Below are 23,169 nucleotides of genomic sequence, written 5' to 3'. Positions count from 1 at the left end.
CCACTAGGGCGAAGTTGGCAGAGACCGCCACTGGGGCGCGGGTTAAGACTAAGCCCATCATTGGTTTTCCTCCCTCTAACACCACTGATAACGCCCGGCAAAACTATATATTTCTTCCCAGCAGACTGATAGACACACACACAAACACACATCACCTTGGCTGTCCATGACTAATCCAAAACAAAAAGTCAATAAAGTTAACCATAACCCGAATTAAAAAAAAAACTCCTCGTACAACAACGGTCGAATTTACACACAACCACACCCGATGTCGCAACTCGCCAGTTGACCATCAGTCAGATACAAGTAGGTACAGATTAGGGGCCAGAAGGAGATTTGAGTGTTCACGATTGGTTTTAGACATCGAATGTTGAGATTGATATCCAGATCTTTCGGTTTGGGCCGTCTCTTGACACATGAAGAAGTTGAATGGAGACGTTGCTGCTGTTAATTTGAACATCAGGATGCTTTGTTTGATGGAGGCCAAAAGGGGTGTCTTGTTTTAACCCGGCGGCCGCTGGGCCTCCGCGCTACCCGCCGGCCGCTGGGGGGGGGGGGGGCATATAGTTACCCCCTTCCCTTTACTTTTGCGAGATAGAGAAGCGAAACTTTGCACACATCTTCCTAAATACCTAGCCAAGGTTGTGTCCAAATTTGGTGTTGATCCCATTTGAAATGACGTCACAGTGACGTCAGAAGTCAAATTATAGACTTGCGACTCTCAGTTTCCTCACGATATATCCGATATATGAAACCGAATATAAATGACCGATTATATTGGTCAGGGGTCAGGAACTAGATGGAAGTGTACTTAGATGTTTTAGGATGTCAGCAGCTGCTGCCTAGTTCATTTACAGTTGAGTTTCATGCTCAGCGACATCAGAAACAGTCAATATCGGAAAACGACAAAACTTTATGACGTCACTGTGACGTCATCTAAAGTGCTACAACCACCATACTTTACTCAAACATTGTCTAGGTATTCATTTGAACCTATGCCAAGTTTCGCGTACGTAGCTTATCAGGTTTCGGAGATATTTTACAAAAGGTAAAGGGGGCAAGTTTATGCCCCCCCCCCCCAGCGGCTCGTGGGTTAATTTTTGACCTCTCGAATGTGCTCGTTTTACCCGAGTCTGACTGAGCTCAGTCTGTCTGAGTTAGCTTAATTTTCAGAAAACTTATGGCAAAAAAATTGTTTACGCCAATTTTTTAATCTCCATTTTTAGCCGTTCTAGACCACGTGGCGCAAAGCTAAGACCACCACTGCATTCCCCGTGACAAACTACATCGAATCGACAGTCGGCACCCTTTCAATGCAAACAAAATATCGAGTTAGAATTTTTGCTTTTCCTTGACCTTGACCTTCCCTTTCCTAGAACGTAAACTAAAGTGCATTCTGGGTCGCAATCACGGTCGAGTAGCGAGGAGCATCCTGGACCACAGTCCTGTAGCCAGGAACATCCAGGACCACAGTCCTTGAGTCCTGATACTGAGTCCTGTGGTCAGAAACATCCTGGACCCTAGTCCTGTAGTCAGAAACATCCTGGGCCACAGTCTTATAGTCCGTAACGTATTGAGTCCTGTAGTCAGGAACATCCTGGGCCACAGTCTTATAGTCCGTAACGTATTGAGTCCTGTAGTCAGGAACATCCTGGGCCACAGTCTTATAGTCCGTAACGTATTGAGTCCTGTAGTCAGGAACATCCTGGGCCACAGTCTTATAGTCCGTAACCCACTGAGTCCTGTAGTCAGGAACATCCTGGACCACAGTCCTTGAGTCCTGATATTGAGTCCTGTAGTCAGGAACATCCTGGGCCACAATCTTATAGTCCGTAACCCACTGAGTCCTGTAGTCAGGAACATCCTGGACCACAGTCCTTGAGTCCTGATATTGAGTCCTGTAGCCAGGAGCATCCTGGACCACAGTCTTATAGTCAGGAGCATCCTGGACCACAGTCGTTGAGTCCTGATATTGAGTCCTGTAGCCAGGAACATCCTGGACCACAGTCCTTGAGTCCTGATATTGAGTCCTGTAGCCAGGAGCATCCTGGATCATATTCCTGTAGTCCAGGTGGCGGTCCAGACCTGCAAGGAGAACAGGGAGCACTGGGTCAGCGGTCAGATGTGTAGAGAGGGAGTCCTAGAAGAGAGGAAGCAAAGAATATTTAGAGATATTGAGCACTCTAAATGAACTATCCAGTAGTAAGTATATAAAACCGGAATGGGTGAAGTTGTTTGACCGGTAATATTGTGGACAGACATTTGGCTGACCTAACGCTTCGTGCTCCCTTAACCCTCGCCGGCACAGGCCATTTTGAGTCCTTCGACGGCACAAGGGGGGGGGGTTGGTACGACCCCCCCCCCCTCGCGTTTGGCCCCTGATCGAGATAGAGCTTTGCGGAAAAAACGAGCATGTTGCCCGTCACGAGAGGAAGCCGATGATACCCAATTTTAAGGTCCTAGGTCATCGGGTGACCTTCCAGGTCAGGTCAATGACCCGAAAACCGGGAAAATCGGGACCTGTTAGAAAGTCGTAAAGTGTGGCTGCTATGTGGTTTTCCGGGGTGCTGATCACGAATATCGTGTTAGTTTTGATCATAGATGATGTCTTTAAGTATTTAGACCAGGTCGGGTCAGGTCAGGTCAGGTCAACCGGTAGGGGTTGTGACGGGTATTCGTAATACGAGTCAACCGCCTCGGACAGCTTCGTAACATGTTACGAAGGCACCAAAACTATTTCGTAAATGTTCAAATGGTTGCTCAATTCGAATTCAGCTCCAAAAACTAGCCTAGAAACATGTAAAACTCGAAAAAGTGAACCGAGGTCACCCGAGGTCACCAAAGGTCAATGACCTGACCTGACCTTCAGGTGACCTTGACACCCACCCTAATGCATGGGAGCAACATCAAATCACATGTTTGAACGTTTGAAACCACGAAAAGCTTGCAAACGCGCGGCTAATGCGAGCCGACATGCGCCGAACCGCGATTTCGGCCAAACATGGTCACAGAAAAGAGGTCACAGGTCAAAGGTCATTAGGGTCAGGGTCATGAAATTTTCAGGGTAGGTGTAAAATTGATCAATGCGAGGGTTTTGAAAGTTTCGTCGCGATCGGCCGCCTTTTACGCGAGTTATTCGGCGAAAAACCTTAGGGAGGGTTGCATCAACCCCCCCCCCGTGCCGGCGAGGGTTAATGTGTTTACGGCCGCGCGCGATCTACATATGTAGAGCTTAAAAGTGCTTTGAAAATGTCATCCAAACGGAGATTATACCCAGATGTTATGCATAAAACACAGAACTTTTCCCTTTCTTTTGTCAGTTTCGTTTCCCTCACTTAACCCTCGCCTCGCTGGGGGGGGGGGGCAATTTGCCCCCCCCCCTGTGGTTTTTCCTAAATAGCAAGAAAACGGCGGCGCGCAGCGCCGCCAAATTTGCAGTACCTTTCCGGGCATCAATTCGACACCTTCATACTAACTTTCAAGTCTTAGGTCACCTTAGGTCAGGAGTTATTGAGGTCAAACTGAGGTCATGTTCGAGCAAAAATGAGCAAAAAATATGAAATCGTGAAACGCTCACAAAAGCTACAGTTACCAAGTGATTTCAAAGTTCTTTATATGGTCATGTAGACAAAAGATAGCGCTACAAAACTGTGATCTCGGATTTTCAAATTTTTTGGATTTTGACCCCCAAAAATTCAAAAAATTGATTTTTTTTAGCAAAACTAAAAAAAAATCCAAAAAAATCCGAATTTCGAAAAAAATCGGAATATATGTGATAGTCCCTGCGTTATTCTATATACATACCAAATTTTAGATCGATACCTCTTTTTTTGGCCAAGGTATAGCGAAAAACTGTTCAAAATTGATGACGTCATATTTTTCAACTTATTTTTAGCAATTCTAGACCACGTAGCGCAAAACAAAAACCACCAATGAACTCCCCGTGACGAGCTGCATCGAATCGATACCCATTTTATGCAAAATATCAACTTTGAAATTTGACCTAATTTGACCTGACCTTGACCTGACCTTGACCTGACCTTCACCGAAACATAATCTAAACTGACCCTAAAGACTGCCTGACCCACATAATCGTATTTGGCATATAAAATGGACCATAAAACATGCATCACATGATATTTTCATAATGTGACCCTCAGTGACCTGACTTCTGTGACCTGACCTGGTATCAGTGACCTCAAATAGCAAAATATGTGTTTGACGGACATTTCCTCATCGATGATTTTCAATGAAATGCATTTAACTCGATTTTACAACGCATTTCTTGAAATGCCTGTAAACGGTGAATATTCGACATTTGACCTGACCTGTGACGTCATCGATTTGACCTAGGTCAACGAATTTAGGTCACAAGGTAGTCCCCTGATGGGGCTGTCCAACACCGTTTACCGCTTGTCGCTATGTTGCGTGGTTCTCGAGGTCTTAGGGGGGCCAAATTGCCCCCCCCCCCCCCGCAGGGCGCGTTGGTCGGCAGACCCCAGCGGGGCGCGGGTTAACACTGTGCCTCTCTTCTCACTCGTTTTCTTCCTCCATTCCTGTCCTATCCACTTAATCCCCATTGGCCGTGCGTCTATATCTCATTCTGAACTCCGTAGCGTACCGCGTCGTACCTCGGTCTCGATGTTCTTTTGGTACTCGGGGTAGGGGAGAGTGGCCAACCTCCGCCCGGTCTCCTAAGTCCTAATTGCGCCCAGCCCCCGTTCACGATCTGCAGAGTCCCTTTACCGTGACGTCACCACGGCGGTAGAATCTCCCTTCACCCATAGACATGCATGCAAATTTCATCATCTCTCGAGCGAGCTGGAGAAAAAAACAAGGATTATGTGTCATCAAAAGTTGTACCAATGTATCAATGAGTTCGCCTAATTACGATAAATGGGGCTGAAACTACAAAAAAAAAAATAGGACTATATCGAGCCAAAATCAGCAATTCAAATGACCCCTTCATTTGAACGTGAAGGATTTCCTCTGATGACGTCAACACGGCGCCTTTATTTCCCTAGTGAACCAACCTGAGTAGTAAAGGAATCTTGATTGCGCCGGTGTCATTTTCTGTGAACCAAATAGGTCGATTGGTGTTTGGAAAACAATTTATTAATAACAATTATCAAAACAATATTTTTCGACCTATACCGCCACCAGCGTAAGGTTATAAGCCGCGTACTTGGAGTGGTTTTGTAAAATGTAGTGTTTTCTTATCCTGAGCCTGCTTACTTATGTATTGAACTGTTAATGCTGTTCGTGAGAAAGGGCGGCAAAAAGTGATTTTAGTAGTATTATGGTAGGTATACATATGTGCCGGGTATGGAGAGACAAAAAACAAGACGTTACATGCCTATTGTGCAGCATTATCAATATTTTGCTGCCAAAGAAAATTCGTGCAAGGTTTGAGTCAAAAGTTATTGCGGAAAAACGATTTCCGAAAAAATCGGCTATTTTGGCAGTTTTTGCCTCCTGCAAAACCGTTACTCAGAAAGAGCGTTAATAGGGCTATCAAGTGCGCTTTTCTGCGGCGCTGTAGCTCTATTGGTTCCCCAGTTATGCGTTGGCTTCTTGGAAATTGTCCGAGCTTTGCTTATAGTTTCCGAGCTGTGCGTCACTTTGTTGAAAGTTGTCGACATCTGACCTATGAATCGGCGAATTTTGGCCCTTAATGTCCTCTGGTGACCTGACCTTTGACCTGACCAAAAAAAGTGACCGAAATGATTACTTCCTTATTTTGGCGCTCTTTCGAACGTCGCCTTCCCCGTATCACTACGTGGCCCAGGAGCCGAGTTAGAAGGGGGTGTTCAAACACCCCCCCCCCCCAGCAGGGCGTGGAAATCCAGGACCCCCAGCCGGGCGCAGATTAATGCATTATTTCACGTGGCGCAATTAGGGCGTGCTGTGCCTAAATGCGCCTTATGCAGAAGTTAGGAAAACCGTAATTTGTTCCAATGAAATGTACTTTAATTATAAGAGTGGAGGTACATTTAACTAGAAAAATGTTCATCGATCATTATTAAGCAGAGACCGCATTCACCAGGCACATTGCTTAAACACAGGTTGAGTTTCTGCTTAACCCTCGCCCGTATAGGGGGGGGGTCGAACGGACCCCCCCCCCCCCTCGGTTTTTCGCGAATAATTCGCGTAAAAAGCGGCCGATCGCGACGAAACTTTCAGTACCCTCGCGTTAAAGGGACCCTCCCACCTTCAAAAAAGTTTATGAATTGGCATGAAAGTGATGTCGCTCGGTTCAGAAAGAGCGAAAACGAATATCTACCAAATTTCATCGAAAAATATTCACCGGTTTTCAAGATATTAGACTTTTACTTTTGTTTACTTTTTGGGATCTCCGCTGTTCCTAGCGACTTTATTTAAAAGTGCGGCATTTGTTGCGCGCAACGAAGCATATACCACCGCGTGCTACAAAACGTTTTAGTCAAACATTTACGGACGTTCGAAAGCCTGATGACGTCATCAGATTCCCGTAATGGTTAAGAGATAGGGACCACGCTGGTCCCACCCTGCAAGTAAAGGGAAGGAATTTCTTGAACACCATAAAGCTGCGGGGGTTGCGACCAGGATTGGTGGTTTCTGAGCCTGGCCGCAAACTTGGCTATCTCAACTCAAAACTAATGTTAAGGTGGGAGGGTCCCTTTAATCAATTTTACACCTACCCTTAAATTTTCATGACCCTGACCCTAATGACCTTTGACCTGTGACCTACTTTTCGAGACCATGTTTGGCGGAATCGCGATTCGGCGTATGTCGGCTCGCATTAGCCGCGCGTTTGCAGTCTTTTCGTGGTTTTAAGCGTTCAAACATGGGATATGATAATGCTCCCATGCATTAGGGGGTGTGTCAAGGTCACCGGAAGGTCAGGTCAGGTCATTGACCTTTGATGACCTCGGTTCACTTTTTCGAGTTTTACATGTTTCTAGGCCAGTTTTTTAGCTGAATTCGAATTTAGCAACCATATGAACATTTACGAAGTAGTTTTGGCACCTTCATAACATGTTACGAAGCTGTCAGAGGCGGTTGCCACCTACTACGAATACCCTTACTGGTTGACCTGACCTGACCTGACCCGACCTGGCCTAAATGCATGAAGACATCATCTGTGATCAAAACTAACATGATATTCGTGATCTGCAACCCGAAAAAACCCATAGCAGCCACGCTTTACGACTTTCTAACAGGTCCCGATTTTCCCGACTTTTGGGTCATTGACCTGACCTGGAAGGTCAACCGATGACCTAGGACCTTAAAATTGGGTATCATCGGCTTCCTCTGGTCACGGGCAACACGCTCGTTTTTTCCGCGAAGCTCTAGCTCAATCAGGGGCGAAACGACGAGGGGGGTCCAACGGACCCCCCCTCCCTTATACGTTCGCTGCTGGAAAAACACCAATACGGGCCCGAGGGTTAAGCGGGCGCATAATGGTAACTCTCCCTTACCCCAGAGCTTTGTATCCGACCTCAAGCGAAACTTCTGCAGAGATACGCAAGGTAAGTGAAGTGTTGTGAGAAAGCATAAAAGCGAGAGGCGATTTGAAAACATGGAGAGAAGAGGGTAGCGTGTGAAGCGAAGAGCATGAAGAGAACACGAGGAGAAAACCCAGGGAAACTCGGCATATCGTGGAGGCAGGCAAGAGAGAAAGGTAAAAAAGAATGCAGGTGATTTGTAGCTCATATTGGTAGGCATGGAGAGACTTTGTAGAGATAAACGGTACATACAATGAGACTTAGAAACGTTTTATTTGATAAGCTACACTGACATCGTAACTCGTCACCAAAAAGTTCGTAAAAAGCGTCCTGAACAAGTAGCTCAGCAAGGAGTCCCTCGCCCGGCTGAGTTCTGGTCTTTGCCGGGCTGGTGGCTCGCGCTCGGTGCGGTTACCCTCGTCTAATATACTCACCAGTGATGTGACGTGTATCCGACTCGCGGGCGGGTGTGGCGTACCCCGCGTAACGAGCGGAAGCCGGAGCGTCGTACGACGCCTCAATGGGGGGAGGAGTGGCGTACTGGGGATCCGCATCGGGCCTGCCGGGGAGGGCCGAGGCCACTCCGGCCAGAAGCAACAGCGCCAGCGCGTTCATCCTGGCGACGAGCGGGGAGGGGTGTCACAGGGATGCGTACTGGAGCCCATGTAAAAACTACGTTTGTCGCGGGCGAGCGGGGGGGGGGGGGGGTGTCACAGGGGTGTGCACTGGGCCCATGGAAAAACACATGTGACTGTATGCGTACCGCAGCTTTATGGCGTGGGAAAATTACTGACTAGAACAGTGCAACAAAGAAGTATAATGTTAACATGACAAAAAGTAAGGTGTTGAAGATAAGGCGTTTAGTCCCTGATCAAGTATCAACACAAGGATATTCTTTTTTTAGCTTTACACGTTTTAGAAATGGATAAGTTCATTCCAATTAGTTCTTAAAAGCATTAAGCAATGGCTGTTCAGAGAAACTCAATGACCAAACCTACAGCCAGCTACCTACGTCCAAAAGGGTCCTTAACAGCCTTCCCAAGTTCAGTTAACGAAAAATACTTTGATGCCAGGCGATTCCCGGTGGACTTAAGTTCTCATAGGTGATAGGCTTCCCAAAGTTAGAAATATAGGTATCATACTATAAAAGTATTAGGTAAGCCTTAAGTTTAAGCCTGACTTTGGCAAAGAACGGAAATCGACAATCACCATAAACTCATCAGGTAAACCACCACTTCAAAATCAACACTACCATCTCCGACAAACCCAAACGTTCCAGTGACCCCAGGTCAGTTCAGGACGGATGGATCGCCGTCCACCTGACCCGTCTACTTACTTGGATATGTCGACTGCTTGTTGGGCGAAGGACTGTCGCTGAAGTGGGAACAGCTAGTTTTATACCCAACGCCGGGGGCGTAGTGCGACCTATAACAATAATAACACCCGATGTGTGTCCTCCACCCCTTCCTCCCTCCCTCCCCCACTCTTTTTCCAAAAGGTCTCTGTAAGCACATGTGTTCAAAGAACACTGCCGTTTAGACAAACAGTGTGCAATTGTACATATATTCGCTACACTTCAACTACGAAGTCGAAGGTCATTTGTCCTTCGCCGGACGCAGCCGATGACATGCCAAGTGGCGGCAGCCTCGAGTGTTAACCCGCGGCCTACTAGGAGGGGGTGTTTGAACACCCCCCCCCCCTGCGGATTTGGCTGGCAAACCTTATCAAACATCTCTATTACATATTTCTATTACATATAGTAGAAATTTTAGACCACGGTCTCTCAAGGTCAGGTCAGCAGGTCAGGTCAGGTGACCTCAATTCAAAATAAGTTCCAATGCTTGACATGACTACACCGAATAATGGATCGCTTTGAACTTCTCGGTAATTCATTAAACCGCGCCCGGCTGGGGGTCCTGGATTTTCACGCCCTGCTGGGGGGTGTTTGAACACCCCCCTTCTAACTCGGCTCCTGGGCCACGTAGCGATACGCGGAAGGCGGCGTTCGAAAGAGCGTCAAAAATAATGACGAAATCACTTCGGTCAATTTTTTGTTCAGGTCAAAGGTCAGGTCACCAGAGGTCATTGAAAGCAAAATTTCACCGATTTCCTGGTCGAATGTCGACAATTTCCAAGAAGCCAACGCATAACTCGGGAACCAATAGAGCTACAGCGCCGTGGAAAAGCGCATTCGATAGCCCTATTAACACCCTTTCTGGATAATCCTCTCAGATTTGACCTAACGTCAACAGTTTTGCCTGCAGGGGGCAAAAACTGCAAAAAAAAAAACTATTTTTCGGAAACAGTTTTTCTGAAATAGCTTTTGACCCAAGCCTTGTACGAGCTTACTTTTACCGGCATCGTATTCCTCTCGTCAAGACGCATCGAATGAACTATAATTTGACCTTGAAAGGTCAACTTAAAAAATTTGACCTCATGTCAAGTTCATGACCTGACCGGAAAGGGTCATGTTGCATATCAGTCGATCCGTATCGTTGAGGTGAAGACATCTAAGGCGTTTTCATCGCTCTAGCATGCCCGCTCTATCAAAAGTTATTTGCGAAAAACTGTTAGATACCATTTGTGACCTAAGATGACCTCAGGGGCATAAACAGGGGTCACGGACACCATTTTCATGTTCAGTGTGTCTAAACCACTTGTAATTCAGTGTTTGGGAGTGTTTATAATGTCTTTCGTCCAAAAGAGGCGCAATTCAATTTTCCCCCATTGACTTATAATGGGGAGGTCGCAAAATTGACCTGACCTTAACCCTCGCCCATGTAGGCTACAGTGTTCAACCCCCCCCCCCCCCCCTGAGGTTTTTCTTAGCTACACGCCGAAACGTTTCAGATAGCCTGCTCATATTTTCAGTACCCTCTGGGGCATCCTTAGCGCAACTTTTGGTATATTTGTCAAGGTCATGTCAGGTCACGGAGTTATGACGTCATAAAGGGAACAACCTCCGGCCAGATTTACGCTAAATTGGAGATTGCTTCACATTGGTATAAATGCCGACTGACCTGACACACTGATGGATTGTTTTAGAATCACAACTGGCTGATTTGACATTGGCACAATGTCCGTTGACATTTTGAAGGTTACTAAAGGTTAAGGTAAGGTCAGTGACCTCGGTTGACCCGTAATGACTTCTTGCACTTGTATGCCTTTTCGGGGTATTTTGATGCCCTGAATTCGAATTTGCTATCCATTTCAGGCATCGTCGGTTGTTTCTTGTAGTTCATTTTGGGTCAGGGTCAGGTCAGTGACGTCACACGCCTGACGTGACCCAATGCACAAATGACCTTGCAGACTTCCGATGCTCCCAACGCATCATTTTTAGTGTTATGACATCGAAATACACACCAAACGATAGTGAATTGATCAAGGATCACGATAGTGAAGGTTTCAAGTCGATATCTCTTACCATTTTCCCGCAATCGGCACGGAAATCTGAAAAAGTTAGATTTTTTCAGCAAATTTGACCTTTGACCGGTCATAAGTAGGTCAAATGTTGACCTAGGACCAAAAAATATACAACCAATCGCGAGATCTCGTTAGACGCGTTTACATAGGGTTTGTTGCAAGCTTATATCTCCGTCCGTGATGTTGCAAAAGATGCCAATGGTGCTGAACAATTTACAAAATGATCCCCTCTAAATATTTGAAGACCACTGCATCGAAATTATCGCCAAATTAACGAGCTAGAGCCTCGTCAAATATGCTATGTAAACCGGGTTGTTGAGAGCAATCCGTTGGTCTTTTCCGCTAAGCTATACGACGCTCCGTTTTCAAACACCAGGGGGGTCGCACCCCCCCCCCCCCTGCATGGGCGAAGGTGGGAAAACACCGTTTACGGGCGAGGGTTAAGTCATCGATATCAAAATTCTGAGATATACATTTTGTACATGGTTTTGCTCTTAGCAATCGCTGACAGTTTCAAAGCGATCGGTCACTCGGTGTAGCTATGGCAGACATTGAAACTTTTTATGAGGTGAGGTCACTTCAAGTGACCTGGTGAACTGACCTTGAATGGCCTTGCTTTGAAAATTTCACAATGTAGAATTGATGTATGATAAGGTGTACCAAAAACGGCGGCGCGGAGCTCCGCCGTTTTTTGAGATATTCGCGAAAAACCACAGGGGTGTGTTCAACCCCCCCAGCAGGGCGCGAGTTAAAGCATCAGTAAGTAAAAAATGTATGCCTCAGAATTTTGATGAGAGAAAAAAATGCTGATGACAGTCTCCTTGCACGATACCATCTCATATGAATTTCGAAGCTCTAAAGACGTGCGTTTATAGTCATATCGCAGCAGTATAGCGATGGCGCGATATGTATAAACGCTCTACGAAACGTTTGCAGTCCCGTGGATCAGTGACTCGTGGGCCAGACACCTGTACTGTGTATAAACAAGTGTACCATCTTCCTGCGGCGGTTCGAATGACTCATGCGTCGGCGCCTTTTTTTCGTCGGCGCCTTTTTTCCGTCGGCTCCTAGCATGACACATGAGTAAACATCGCCACTTGCTGGCGGTACTCGGCCTCTTGTTGGTGAACAGTGCACAACTGTTTCGTGTTATTGGTGAACTAGTTGCCACTCAGTATGTTTTTGTGTGTGTGTGTGTGTGTGTGTGTGTGTGTGTGTGTGTGTGTGTGTGTGTGTGTGTGTGTGTGTGTGTGTGTTTGTGTGTTTGTGTGTTTGTGTGTTTGTGTGTGTGTTTGTGTGTTTGTGTGTTTGTGTGTTTGTTTGTTTGTGTGTTTGTGTGTTTGTGTGTGTGTGTGTATGTGCGTGTGTAAGCACTCACTTGTCAGGGCCGATGACGGGATACACACCGACCCGACAGGACCGATTTCCCTGTCAGGACCGAAAACCCGGTCCTGACAATTCCAAGACCGGGGCCATGTTCCTTGGCCTCTAAACATGCCCTAGGGCCATTTTGAGGTCGGTCCTGTTAAGTCGGTGTTCTGTCAATATGTGTGTAAAATGTGTGTGAAAATTGGCCGCCGTATACACTCTTCTGTCCGGTGGCGCCCCCTAATGAAGGGTCGGGCGGCCCATTGAAGCTGTGGTCCCTCCCGCGACCTCCCGCAGAGTCCAATTTGTTCCGGGTAGGGTGGCCGGGCAGGGTCGGGCCGAGCCGGGCAGTCGAAGTAATTAGCTGAGGAGCGAGTGGATAGTAGCGCTGGGTGTGCTGCTCAAGTTTCGCTGTAGTGACCAGCGGCACGGGCTGACGCTATCAGTGTTGGTAAAGACGAAATAAGAATAGCCTGATGATCGACCTTACCTGACGTCACCTGACTTACCCTACCCAACATGCCCAAATAATATATCATGGAACAAAACGATTGTGAAACAATTATGACAAAACGATTGTGACAAATAACAGAAGCGGTTGCGTGGCGTTTGATGTGGGTAAAAAGCAGGGATGCGGAGCCGTGAAAATTTCAGACGGCTCCGGCTCCAGAGAAAAAAATCGGCTCCGGCTCCGGCTCCGGGTGAAATGCGATGGCGACTCCGGCTCCGGCTTCGGCTCCGAGTAAAATGGTCCGGCTCCGGCTGCTCCGGCTCCGGCTCCGGCTCCAATGCTCAGTACATCCCCTATGCAATTAAATACGGGTGGAAGAAACAAGATGATGGGATTGGTGCGCGCTCCTTCTGTATTTGCATAACAAGGCTATTTTCATATTTTGACTACCGCATGTTTTACTGCCTTGAACTGTCAAACCGAACTAGGTCAATAATTTTTCCTCTTCAAAAAAAGGAGCCGGAGTCGCCCTGTTTTTCGACGGCTCCGGCTCCGGCTCCGGCTCCGGGCAAAATATGCCGGCTCCGGCGGCTCCGGCTCCAGCTCCGGCTCCGGCTCCGCACCCCTGGTAAAAAAGTATGAAAATAATTTTGGTGACCTGAGGTCAGAGGTCAGGTCAACGACCCTGAGCTGAGGTTTTGGTGTTTCGCAAATAACTAACAAAAATGGTCCGAGAGCTACAGTAGTGGTACTATCGCATTCGTCTTGTCAAGACGCGTCGAATGACATATATTTTGCATGGAAAAGTTCAAGTTTTATGTTGACCTCATGTGACCTCGAATGACCTTCTTTTTACCTAGACACATGAATGGTAGCTTATTTATACGATTCGTAACCGCTGATCACGAATCTGGCATCCAGTTTGCTGTAAGCATTCATTTAGAGCCTTAACATGGCAAGAATGTCTTCATCATTTGGCCGACTTGAATCAGTGAAAAAACTTTTAGCAAGGAAACTCTCATGTGACCTTGACCTTATAGCAGCCTTGTATCGTTGGATGAAACTGGGTCGCACCAGACCTTTGGCGGAATGGTAATGGGAACGAAGCACCACGCACTTGCTCTTTAATTTTATGCCTCTTACTTGCTGGTAAATACCAGGATTGCGGAGTCTGAGTCCATATCTGGTGGAAGTTCTGACCGGAGTTAGAGTCGAAATAAAATCGATTTTGGAATCCGGAGCCAGACTCGGGGTCGGAGTCACCAAAATTCATCGACTCCGCAGACTTGTCATGGCTGCGGAATCGGAGTCAGAGTCTATCGACAGTTCAGCCCGGAGTCGGAGTCGAAATTGATTTTTGGAAGCTTGAGTCGGAGTCGAAGTCAGAGTACCCGAAGATCAATCGACTGCCCGGCCCTGGTAAATACATCACCCGTCGTGACCTAGTTCCCCTCACTTTTTCTGCGAAATTACGTCGCTGTGTGCCAGCAAGCATTTACAATGTATCGCAAAAGGTCTCACATAAGGGTGTCAATTTTGGAACCAGGGAGCCATTTTCAGTGGATCTGAGCGGCGCTGGGATTAAATTCGCGCTAAATTGGTGCTCGGCCACACTGCAGCGGTTGCTGAGATATTAGCCTTTTAAATCGATGAAAATGACGTCACTCTGACGTCATTTCTGGCCAACCTATCATAGGCAATTGAACAATTTTTGAACACAATGTGTAAAAGGAATGTACGAGAGGGTAGTGAAAGTTTCGCGACGATCGGCGCAGCAGTTTTAATGATATTGCGAAAAGACTGGAGGGGACAAAAATAGCTCCCCCCCCCAACAGGACGACGGTTTAAAGTGTTACAGGCCGGGCCGGTCCGAGCCGGGCCGCTCCTACCGAGATATTGAAGATATTGGAGATATTGTCCGTAATATTGAAAAGACCGCTTCGGTCCCTCGCTCGCAACAAGTAGTGTCTGATTCTGCTCACTACTATCATTCTTGCAATTGAAGGAGTTTCAGGTCATTGAAGGCACATGACGGAGTGCAAGCTACTAGCCTTGCCTCTGTTTTATATTCCGACTTGTAGCCATGCAGTCTCTCGGTGCTTTTTGATCGTAGATCGGGGATGGATATGGCTAATCCTTTCCGGAATGCCGCGCTGGCGACGATCGGGTGGGAAAGGGAGGGCAGGAGGGTAGCCGCGTCCCGACTCCAGCCAGGCGTGACGAGAAGGGGTGACCGTCCGTCCCGGGGAACGCGGATCCACGCAGGCAGCTGATGTGGCATGGTTGCGCAGTGCTCATCTCAGGCTAAACACGCGGTGAAGCATCAGCTCGCGTTTTTTATTGGTGTCTTGCTAGTTACTGGAGGGTTTGTTGACGAAAGTCTACAATTGCTTCGTAACTAAGCACCCGGCAGTTGGTGGGGGTATTTCGCCACCCGCCATTTGCTGGGGGGGGGGGGGGGGTAAACGCCCCCAGCCGATAACTCGAGAACCTATAGACGCAGCGAAACGCACGAGAGGGCAAACGAAAGAACACGATGATGATACTTCCTACATTTATCATGCTCCTCGCAGAAGCTCTCAACGATATACGAAACAATAAACTTCAATCGATTCCCTAGAGGTAACCAAAATTTGGTGCGGCTGCGGCGCGCCGTATTTTTAGCGATAGCGCGGCGAAAAAGTGGGGATGTACATACCTACGCCCCCCTCCCCAGCTACTCGCGGATTTTAACCAGGAGCCTGCCACTAATAGGGTTAAAGGAATTATCAGGCCCAGGGTTTGAGAATTTGCAAGGGATCGACTTGTTTTTGCTATTGCTGGATTTCAAAAGCAGTGCTGATTCTAATGATATGCATACCTACGCACTAATGGTCACTCTTCAGACTGGTATTTAGTGTTAATGCCAGTAAGACACCTTTGGGGGGGGGGGGGGCGACAGACGAGCCAGCGAGGGGGTGGCCCTTGCATGTGCGTAATTGCGAGGGGGATGTTACTTCCAACTGACTTGTGCACGGTTGACGGTAGTCAGTACCCTACTAACCGGTCTCTAGCGATGTACCAAGGCGATGTCTATAGGTGCCCCCCCCCCCCCACCTTAGGATTTTGTTTTGAATCGTCGCTTATATGAAAAGGCTGTGAGTTTGGTAAAAAGTTGGTACTTACCTGATTTTCCCGAGTTTGTTTGGTTTCGGTATTTTCCCATGGCTTATGCTTGTATTTGCTTTGGTATCGGTATCACGATTTTCCTTAATTGACATCACTAGTATGGTGTATAGCAGCAGCTTAAAGGACTTTAACCCTCGCATGTGTGCGGCGTTTGCCAGCTTCTAACGTGCAGGGGGGGGGGGTCGGTTGGACCCCCCTTGCCGTTTGGCCCCTGATCGAGCTAATGCTTCGCGAAAAAAAACGAGCATGCTGCCCGTCACGAGACAAAGCCGATGATACCCAATTTTGAGGTCCTAGGTCATTGGTTGAACTTCCAGGTCAGGCCAATGAACCCCCTCGCGATTGGCTCCTATGGCACTTAGAAACGCCAAATTCACAGGGTAGGTGGGTCAATAGGAGATATCGCCCCTGTGAAAGTTTGGTGACTCTTAGTCAATATTTAGAGGGTATTTGAGGGGTATGAATGCAAAAACTTAACTAAAACATGTCAAACGTTTTTCGCTTATAACTTTTTACCTAGTAAAGATAGAGCAAAAATAAAAGCACCAGTGAACTCAGGACGTCCGTGCACATCGAATGATATACTTTATTACAAATTTAAGTGAACTCTGGAATTCAGTTGCCGCTAAGCTAGTCCAATTTTCCCCTGACCTTGTACCGGTTTTGTGACCTGGTGACCTAACCTGAAAATACTGGGACTTCAAATTTTCAGGAAAGGTACGAAAAGGTTGCCCCAGAGGGTATGCAAAATTTGGCGCGGCTACGCGCCGCCGTTTTTATGGTATTTGCGAAAAACCTTAGGGGGGTTGCATCAACCCCCTAATAGCCGTTTTCACGACGGCCATCTGGTACACATTTGGGGCACATCTGGTAGAGATTAGGTGCAGATTTGGTCAAATTAGGCTCATTGTGTCTCTTAGCAGCTATCAGCTAGGGTTGCACTAATTGCTTATATGCCTGCTTTGTCATATTATCAGAGAGCATCATCGATTAAAACACTGAAATAAATTCATAAAATGAAGATATTTGCTGTAAAAGAGATTAGGTGCAGATTTGGTCAAAAAGGCGCATTCGCCTGATAGCCCGTCGTGAAAACGGCTAATGACAACTGTGTATTTACTTTCTTCTTTTATCGCTCCGAAAAGTGCCTATCACAAACACAGATCGACATGATGGCGATGCTTGTGGTCATGATACGGCCACACTCGTGCTTCTCGGCGGGTTTTCAAGCTGGCCGCTGGCCGCTGGTCTCTTGTGGATTCAGCTGCGTCCACGTGGGAGAAATAGTGACCGCATGAACGAAAGCGGAATGTGGGAGCGACCTCCCCTTGGACGTTATCTAACACGTGGAATTTTGGCGGCCACCATTGCCCTTTGTATCAGACCCGGAGTAGGAGTCGGAGCCGGAGTCGGAGTCGGAGTCGGTCAGGAGCCCGGAGTCGGAGTCGAAGTCGGATTCGGAACAGCACTACCACGACTCCAAAAACCCTGAATTACAATGTGCATGCATGTAGGTACCCTTCAGAGTGTCTCCAGCGTAGGGTCTTGATGAAACATCTCTTAAAGTTTTCTTAAGCTGAGTGTAGCTAATTACGGTGGCCCATGAATCGATTCGAAAGTATCATAGATTATAGATTTTAGATGCAGCATGCTTTGATATCCATCAGGAATGGAATCGAAATCACAGATAAGGCACTCCCACTCGGATGCAGACGCGTGCAATGTGCATGGGTCCGAACTCCGAATCACGAAAGGTATGCATGATCTCAGTGGATCTAGGAATCCTGATTGCTCTGTTCCGTCGTTTTCCTGGACTCAGGATACTCAAGTTGTCCTCAGCCCGTAATGTATTCGAGCATAGTCCCCTGTACTGCGTTCTATATTAGTTTATGCTTCGTCTGTTTCGTCATTCCTTCTTGGAGCCGTGCAGTCTCTCGCCGCTTCTTGATCATCCCTGGGAGCCGGGAAGGATGGGTAGCGGGTACAGCTAATCCCTGACCACCTGTAGCGCCGTCGAGGTTCGGCGTGGGAAGGAGGGGAGAGGGGCTGGATGGGGACCGGTTCCCCTTCGCGAGCTGTGACGAGGAAGGGTGACGGCTCTGTCCCGTGGAGCGCTGACCCACGCAGCCGATGTGACACGTTATAGCTTGTAAGTTTGGACGCATTAGTTTCCAAGCTTTTGTCAGCCTTGGGGACCGTAAGTATGCCTCGAAGCAATATATCCATTGGTCACCGCAGGAATTGGAAGTCGTGGTAGCGGTGCTTTGACACTGACTCCGGACTACTTCTCCGGGTTCCTGTTCAGTTTGAACTGAAAATAATTCTTCCCGGAGCTGACGAATTAAAGTGACCATCCCACCTTAACATTAGTTTTGAGTTGAGATAGCCAAATTGGTGGCCATGGCCTGCAAATACCGGTTTGGGCACTCACAACATCGAAAATGCTTTAATTCGGAGATATGGAATTTCAAACTTGCAGTTTTCGGATTCTAAGGGGCTAATGCATTGAGGTGCCCCCTTAGAATTTGTGACGTCAGCGGTGATCTAACGATTTTAAAACCTTATACTAACATCTTTGTAAAGCAGTGGTGGTATATGCTATTTGCGCGCAACATCTGCCGCGAACGCCGCACTTCCAAAATGAAGTCGCTAGGAACAGCAGACATCCCAAAAATGTAAACAAAAGTAAAACTCTAATATCTTGAAAACCGGTCAATATTTTTCGGTGAAATTTGGTAGATATTCGTTTCTGCTCTTTCTGAACCGAGCGACATCACTTTCATGCCAATTCATTAACTTTTTTGAAGGTGGGAGGGTCCCTTTAAAGGGACCCTCCCATCTTTGAAAAAGCTAATGTATTGCCATAAAAGCGATGTCCTCGGGTTCAGAAAGATCAAAAATGAATATTTACCAATTTTCACCGAAAAGTATTCACTGGTTTTCAAGATAATATGCTTTTAATTTTGTTTACTTTTTGGGATCTCCGTTGTTCCTAGCGACTTCATTTGGAAGCAATAATATGACATCCTTTTAGTGCGGCAGACGTTGCGCGGAAAGCAGCATATACCATCACGTGTTAACGATGGTAAAGTATAAGATTTAAAAATCGGTAGATCTCCGCTGACGTCACAAATTTAACCCTATTCCGGGCGGGCTCTGAAAGGTTCGATTCTGGGCGGGGGGGGGGCCTTTTCGGCCCCCTTCAGATCTAAAAAACAACACATCGCAGCGACAAACGGCAAACGGCGTTTGATAGGTCGTTTAAAGATCTACAGCTTTTACATAAAACATTTTCAGGTCAGGTCAATATTGAGGTCACCAGAGGTCATCAACGATAAAATGTTTTGGAATTAGTTACCTATATAACTTTTAAACTAAGAAACAAAGAGACATAAAATTAATACATTTTTTGTTGCTCTCATTGATGCGATGCGAATTAAGTATGCGATGACCTTCACAGGTCAATTTGAAATTTGATCCCAGGTCAAGGTCAGGTCAACATCAATGAGATTGTGGGGTATGGTCATGCTGCTACCAAACGACGCGCCTTGACCAGGCGAGCAGTTTGGTACCACTTACAAGTCTTAAGCACCATCATGTCGTGATTTATTGATAGAAAAACGATTTATGACGTCACATGACCTCAGATGAACTTTTCCGGTGCCCCTGTCAATTAGCGGCACCAGGATCATCACCGATGAGATAATTTTCCATAATATTGAAAGAATTGGGTGGTTTTGACTCGTTTACACGAAGCAGGAGGCGTTTCAATATTTTCCCATACATAGGTTTGCAATGTAAAAGTCACGAGTCTGGCCTGACCTCAGGTCACAGATATAAAAATTCTGAGATAAATAAATTGCACATACTGGTACCCTAACTAGAACCTGAAGAGAAGAAATTAATCCGTCAAAAACTCTAGCTCTGGCGTGATTGCAAACTTTTCTGAGGTGAGGTCACCAAACCGCCTGTGGTGACCTGACCTGACCTGACCCGGCAACTTTTTTTGTCAACATGTGCGCAATGAATGTTCAGAAAAAGTCACCGAGTATGAGCTTTCAGTCTTGCGGCGTTTGGCAATGGTAGAAGAAAAACCTGAAGGGCCCGCCCGGAATAGGGTTAACCCCTAGCCCTGGCAGGGCATTTTTCATAACACGGCCTGGCAGGGGGGGGGTTGATGCGACCCCCCCTCGCGATTGGCTCCTATGGCACCTAGAAACACCAAATTTGGTAGGTAGGTGAGCCCCTGGAGTTCTCGCCCCTGTGCAAATTTGGTTGCTCTAGGTCAATATTTAGGGGGGTTTGGGGGGTATAAATGTAAAAATTTTGCTAAAAACAGGTCAAAAGTTTTTCGCTTAAACTTTTGAACCAATTAAGATAGAAAAAAAAGAAAAGCACCAGTGAACTCAGCACGTCAAGGCGCGTCGAATGATATACTTTGTTGTTTGCTTAAGTGTACTTTAAGTTTTTCTTAATTTTTAAGTAAACTTTAATTAACTAATGAAGTTCAAGTTAACCAAATTGCATCATATCGCATATCTTATTATATCATCATATTATATCATCATATCGCATCATATTATAGTAGCGAATACTTCAGAAGATGGATAGTGGGCCAAATATCCTAAATTTGTCATGCTGCATGGAAAGTAGTGTTGCTGAGAAAAGGGGGTTTTGTTCCAGATTACTGTGGATGCAGAATACATTGTCTGCACCCACTGCAGAATTATTGTTGGTGCAACTGCGCCCACTGCACCCATGGTTCCTTTCCTACACTTATGGGCCCATCGATAGCGCTTCGGCGATACCTATCGCCTAGAGGCTGCAATGGGGCCCTTAGAGTACGGTGTCAGACCCCCCAGAGGCCGGCGTTGGACCCAAGGGTCAGCAAAGGGCCTCAAAGGCCCCAGGTAGGGCCCCAGAGGCTGATGTGGGCCTTCAGAGGCAAGTGCGTGACGCCCAAAGGTAAGGCTTGAGCCCCCCCCCCCCCCCCAGAGAACATAATAGGGCTATCAAAGGCCGGTGTGGGACCTTTAGAGGCTGGTTTGGGCCCTTAGGGGCCAGTTTAGGGCCCTCAGAGAGACCAGTACAGGGCCTGCAAAGGGCAGTTTGAGACCATCAGAGACTGAATTGGGCACTCAAAGGCTAATGTGGGTCCTTACAGGCCAGCATGGAGCCCTCAGAGGTTACCGTGGGGCTCTAAAAGACCGACATGGGCCGGCGTTGGACCCCAGCGGCCAGTAGAGGGCCGTCAAAGGCCAAGATGGGCCCTCAGAGACCGATGCGGGCCCTTAGAGGCCGGCATCGGGTCTTCAGAATCCAGTGTGGGGGGCCCTCAGATGCTAATGTGAGCCCTTACAGGCCAGCATGGGGCCCTCAAAGGTCAGAATAGGACCCTAAAAGACCGGCATGGGCCGGTGTTGGACCCCAGAGGCCAGCGGAGGGTCCTCAAAGGCCAAGATGGGCCCTCAGACGCCGATGCGGGCCCTGAGCGGCCGGCATCGGGTCTTCAGAAGCCAGTGCGGGGCCCTCAGAGACTAAGGTGGGTCCTTACAGGCCAGCACGGGCTCTCAGAGGTCAGTGTGGGGCCCTAAAAGACCGGCATGGGCCGGCGTTAGACCCCAGAGGCCAACAGAAGGCCCTCAAAGGCCAAGATGGGCCCTCATAAGCCGATGCTGACCCTTAGCGGCCGGCATCGGGTCTTATGAATCCAGTGGGGGGGGGCCTCAGAGGCTAATGTGAGCCCTTACAGGCCAGCATGGGGCCCTCAAAGGTCAGAATGGGACCCTAAAAGACTGGCATTGGCCTGCGTTGGACCCCAGAGGCCAGCAGAGGGCCCTCAAAAGCCAAGATGGGCCCTCAGAGGATGATGCGGGCCCTTAGATGCCGGCATCGGGTCTTCAGAATACAGTGCGGGGCCCACAGAGGCTAATGTGTGTCCTTACAGACCAGCATGGGGCCCTCAGAGGTCAGTGTGGGGCCCTAAAAGACCGGCATGGGCCGGCGTTGAACCCCAGAGGCCAGCGAAGGGCCCTCAAAGGCCAAGATGGGCCCTCAGACGCTGATGCGGGCCCTGAGCGGCCGGCATTGGGTCTTCAGAATCCAGTGCGGGGCCCTCAGAGGCTAATGTGGGTCCTTACAGGCCAGCATGGGGCCCTCAGAGGTCAGTGTGGGGCCCTAAAGGCTGAAACAGACTCTTTCCGCGTTCAGGAAATCGCATGCGAGAGCCTATTCAAATACATTATAATTCTTCCCGGCTCCCGCATCAATCGCATCCGGGAGGTGCGTGCGATTGATGCGAGCGTGCTTCCATGTATTTGAATAGGCTCTCGCATGCGATTTCCTGACTGCGGAAAGAGTCTGTTTCAGGCATAAAAGGCCGGCATGGGCCGGCGTTGGACACCAGAGACCAGCGGAGGGCCCTCAAAGGCCAAGATGGGCCCCCAGAGGCCGATGCGGGCTCTTAGAGGCCGGCATCGGGTCTTCAGAATCCAGTGCGGGGGCCCTCAGAGGCTTACAGGCAAGCATGGGGCCCTCAGACGTCAGTGTGGGGCCCTAAAAGGCCGGCATGGGCCGGCGTTGGACATCAGAGACCAGCGGAGGGCCCTCAAAGGCCAAGATGGGCCCCCAGAGGCCGATGCGGACTCTTAGAGGCCGGCATCTGGTCTTCAGGAATCCAGTGTCTCAGAGACACTTAAAGTCTAGTCTTGGGACTCGAGAGACAGAAATGAGGCCACCAGAGGCCGGTGTGAGGCTCTCAGACGCCGGTTGGGCCCCTGAGGCCGGTTTAGGGGCCCTCAAAGGCCAGTGGAGGGCCCTCAGAGGTCAATGTGGGTCCTCAGCGGTCAATGTAGACGCTTGACCGCCACTGAAGGGCCCTCAGAGGTCAGTGTAGGACCCTCAAAGACTGGTATGGGAGCTGTTAATAGCTGGCGTGGGTTTCTCGAGCCTCGTGACAATCGAATACGGGCCAGGGCCCCATACGGCCATGGGGGCCCGTCGGTTGTTTGGGGGGGGCCAAATGATATGATGGCCCCCCCTTATTTGGCTTTGGGGGGGCCATGGCCCTGATGCCCCCCCCCCCCCCTGCGACCGCCACTGCAACTGACTTGTGCACGGCATCCTACTAACCAGTCCCTAACTGTGTACCAAATTTGAGCGCAATCGGTCGAGCCGTTCTCGAGATCTGGAAACGACCCCTGCACGTGCGCACGTGCAGCAGCACCCCAACTCCGGCACATGGATATGCATTGCCTAGTGGGTGCCTACCTA

General features: G+C 48.3%; 1 protein-coding gene across 1 annotated transcript; it reads right to left on the bottom strand.

Annotated features, from left to right (window-relative positions):
• Positions 1 to 1,384: 1,384 nt before the first annotated feature.
• On the bottom strand, positions 1,385 to 8,896 carry LOC122393087. Its single transcript, XM_043388713.1, has 4 exons — positions 8,824 to 8,896; positions 7,922 to 8,103; positions 1,848 to 2,085; positions 1,385 to 1,445 (listed from the first exon to the last, which is right to left on the bottom strand). Exons 2-4 carry the CDS (start codon positions 8,100 to 8,102, stop codon positions 1,385 to 1,387), a joined length of 480 nt encoding a protein of 159 aa, XP_043244648.1. The 5' UTR covers position 8,103; positions 8,824 to 8,896.
• Positions 8,897 to 23,169: the final 14,273 nt, after the last annotated feature.

The sequence above is a fragment of the Amphibalanus amphitrite genome, unplaced genomic scaffold (genome assembly GCF_019059575.1).
Source record: "Amphibalanus amphitrite isolate SeventyFive unplaced genomic scaffold, NRLGWU_Aamphi_draft 000515F_arrow, whole genome shotgun sequence".
NCBI lineage: Eukaryota > Metazoa > Arthropoda > Thecostraca > Balanomorpha > Balanidae > Amphibalanus > Amphibalanus amphitrite.
Note: the sequence above shows the minus strand (reverse complement) of the source record. Positions and strands in the feature narration are given on the sequence as shown.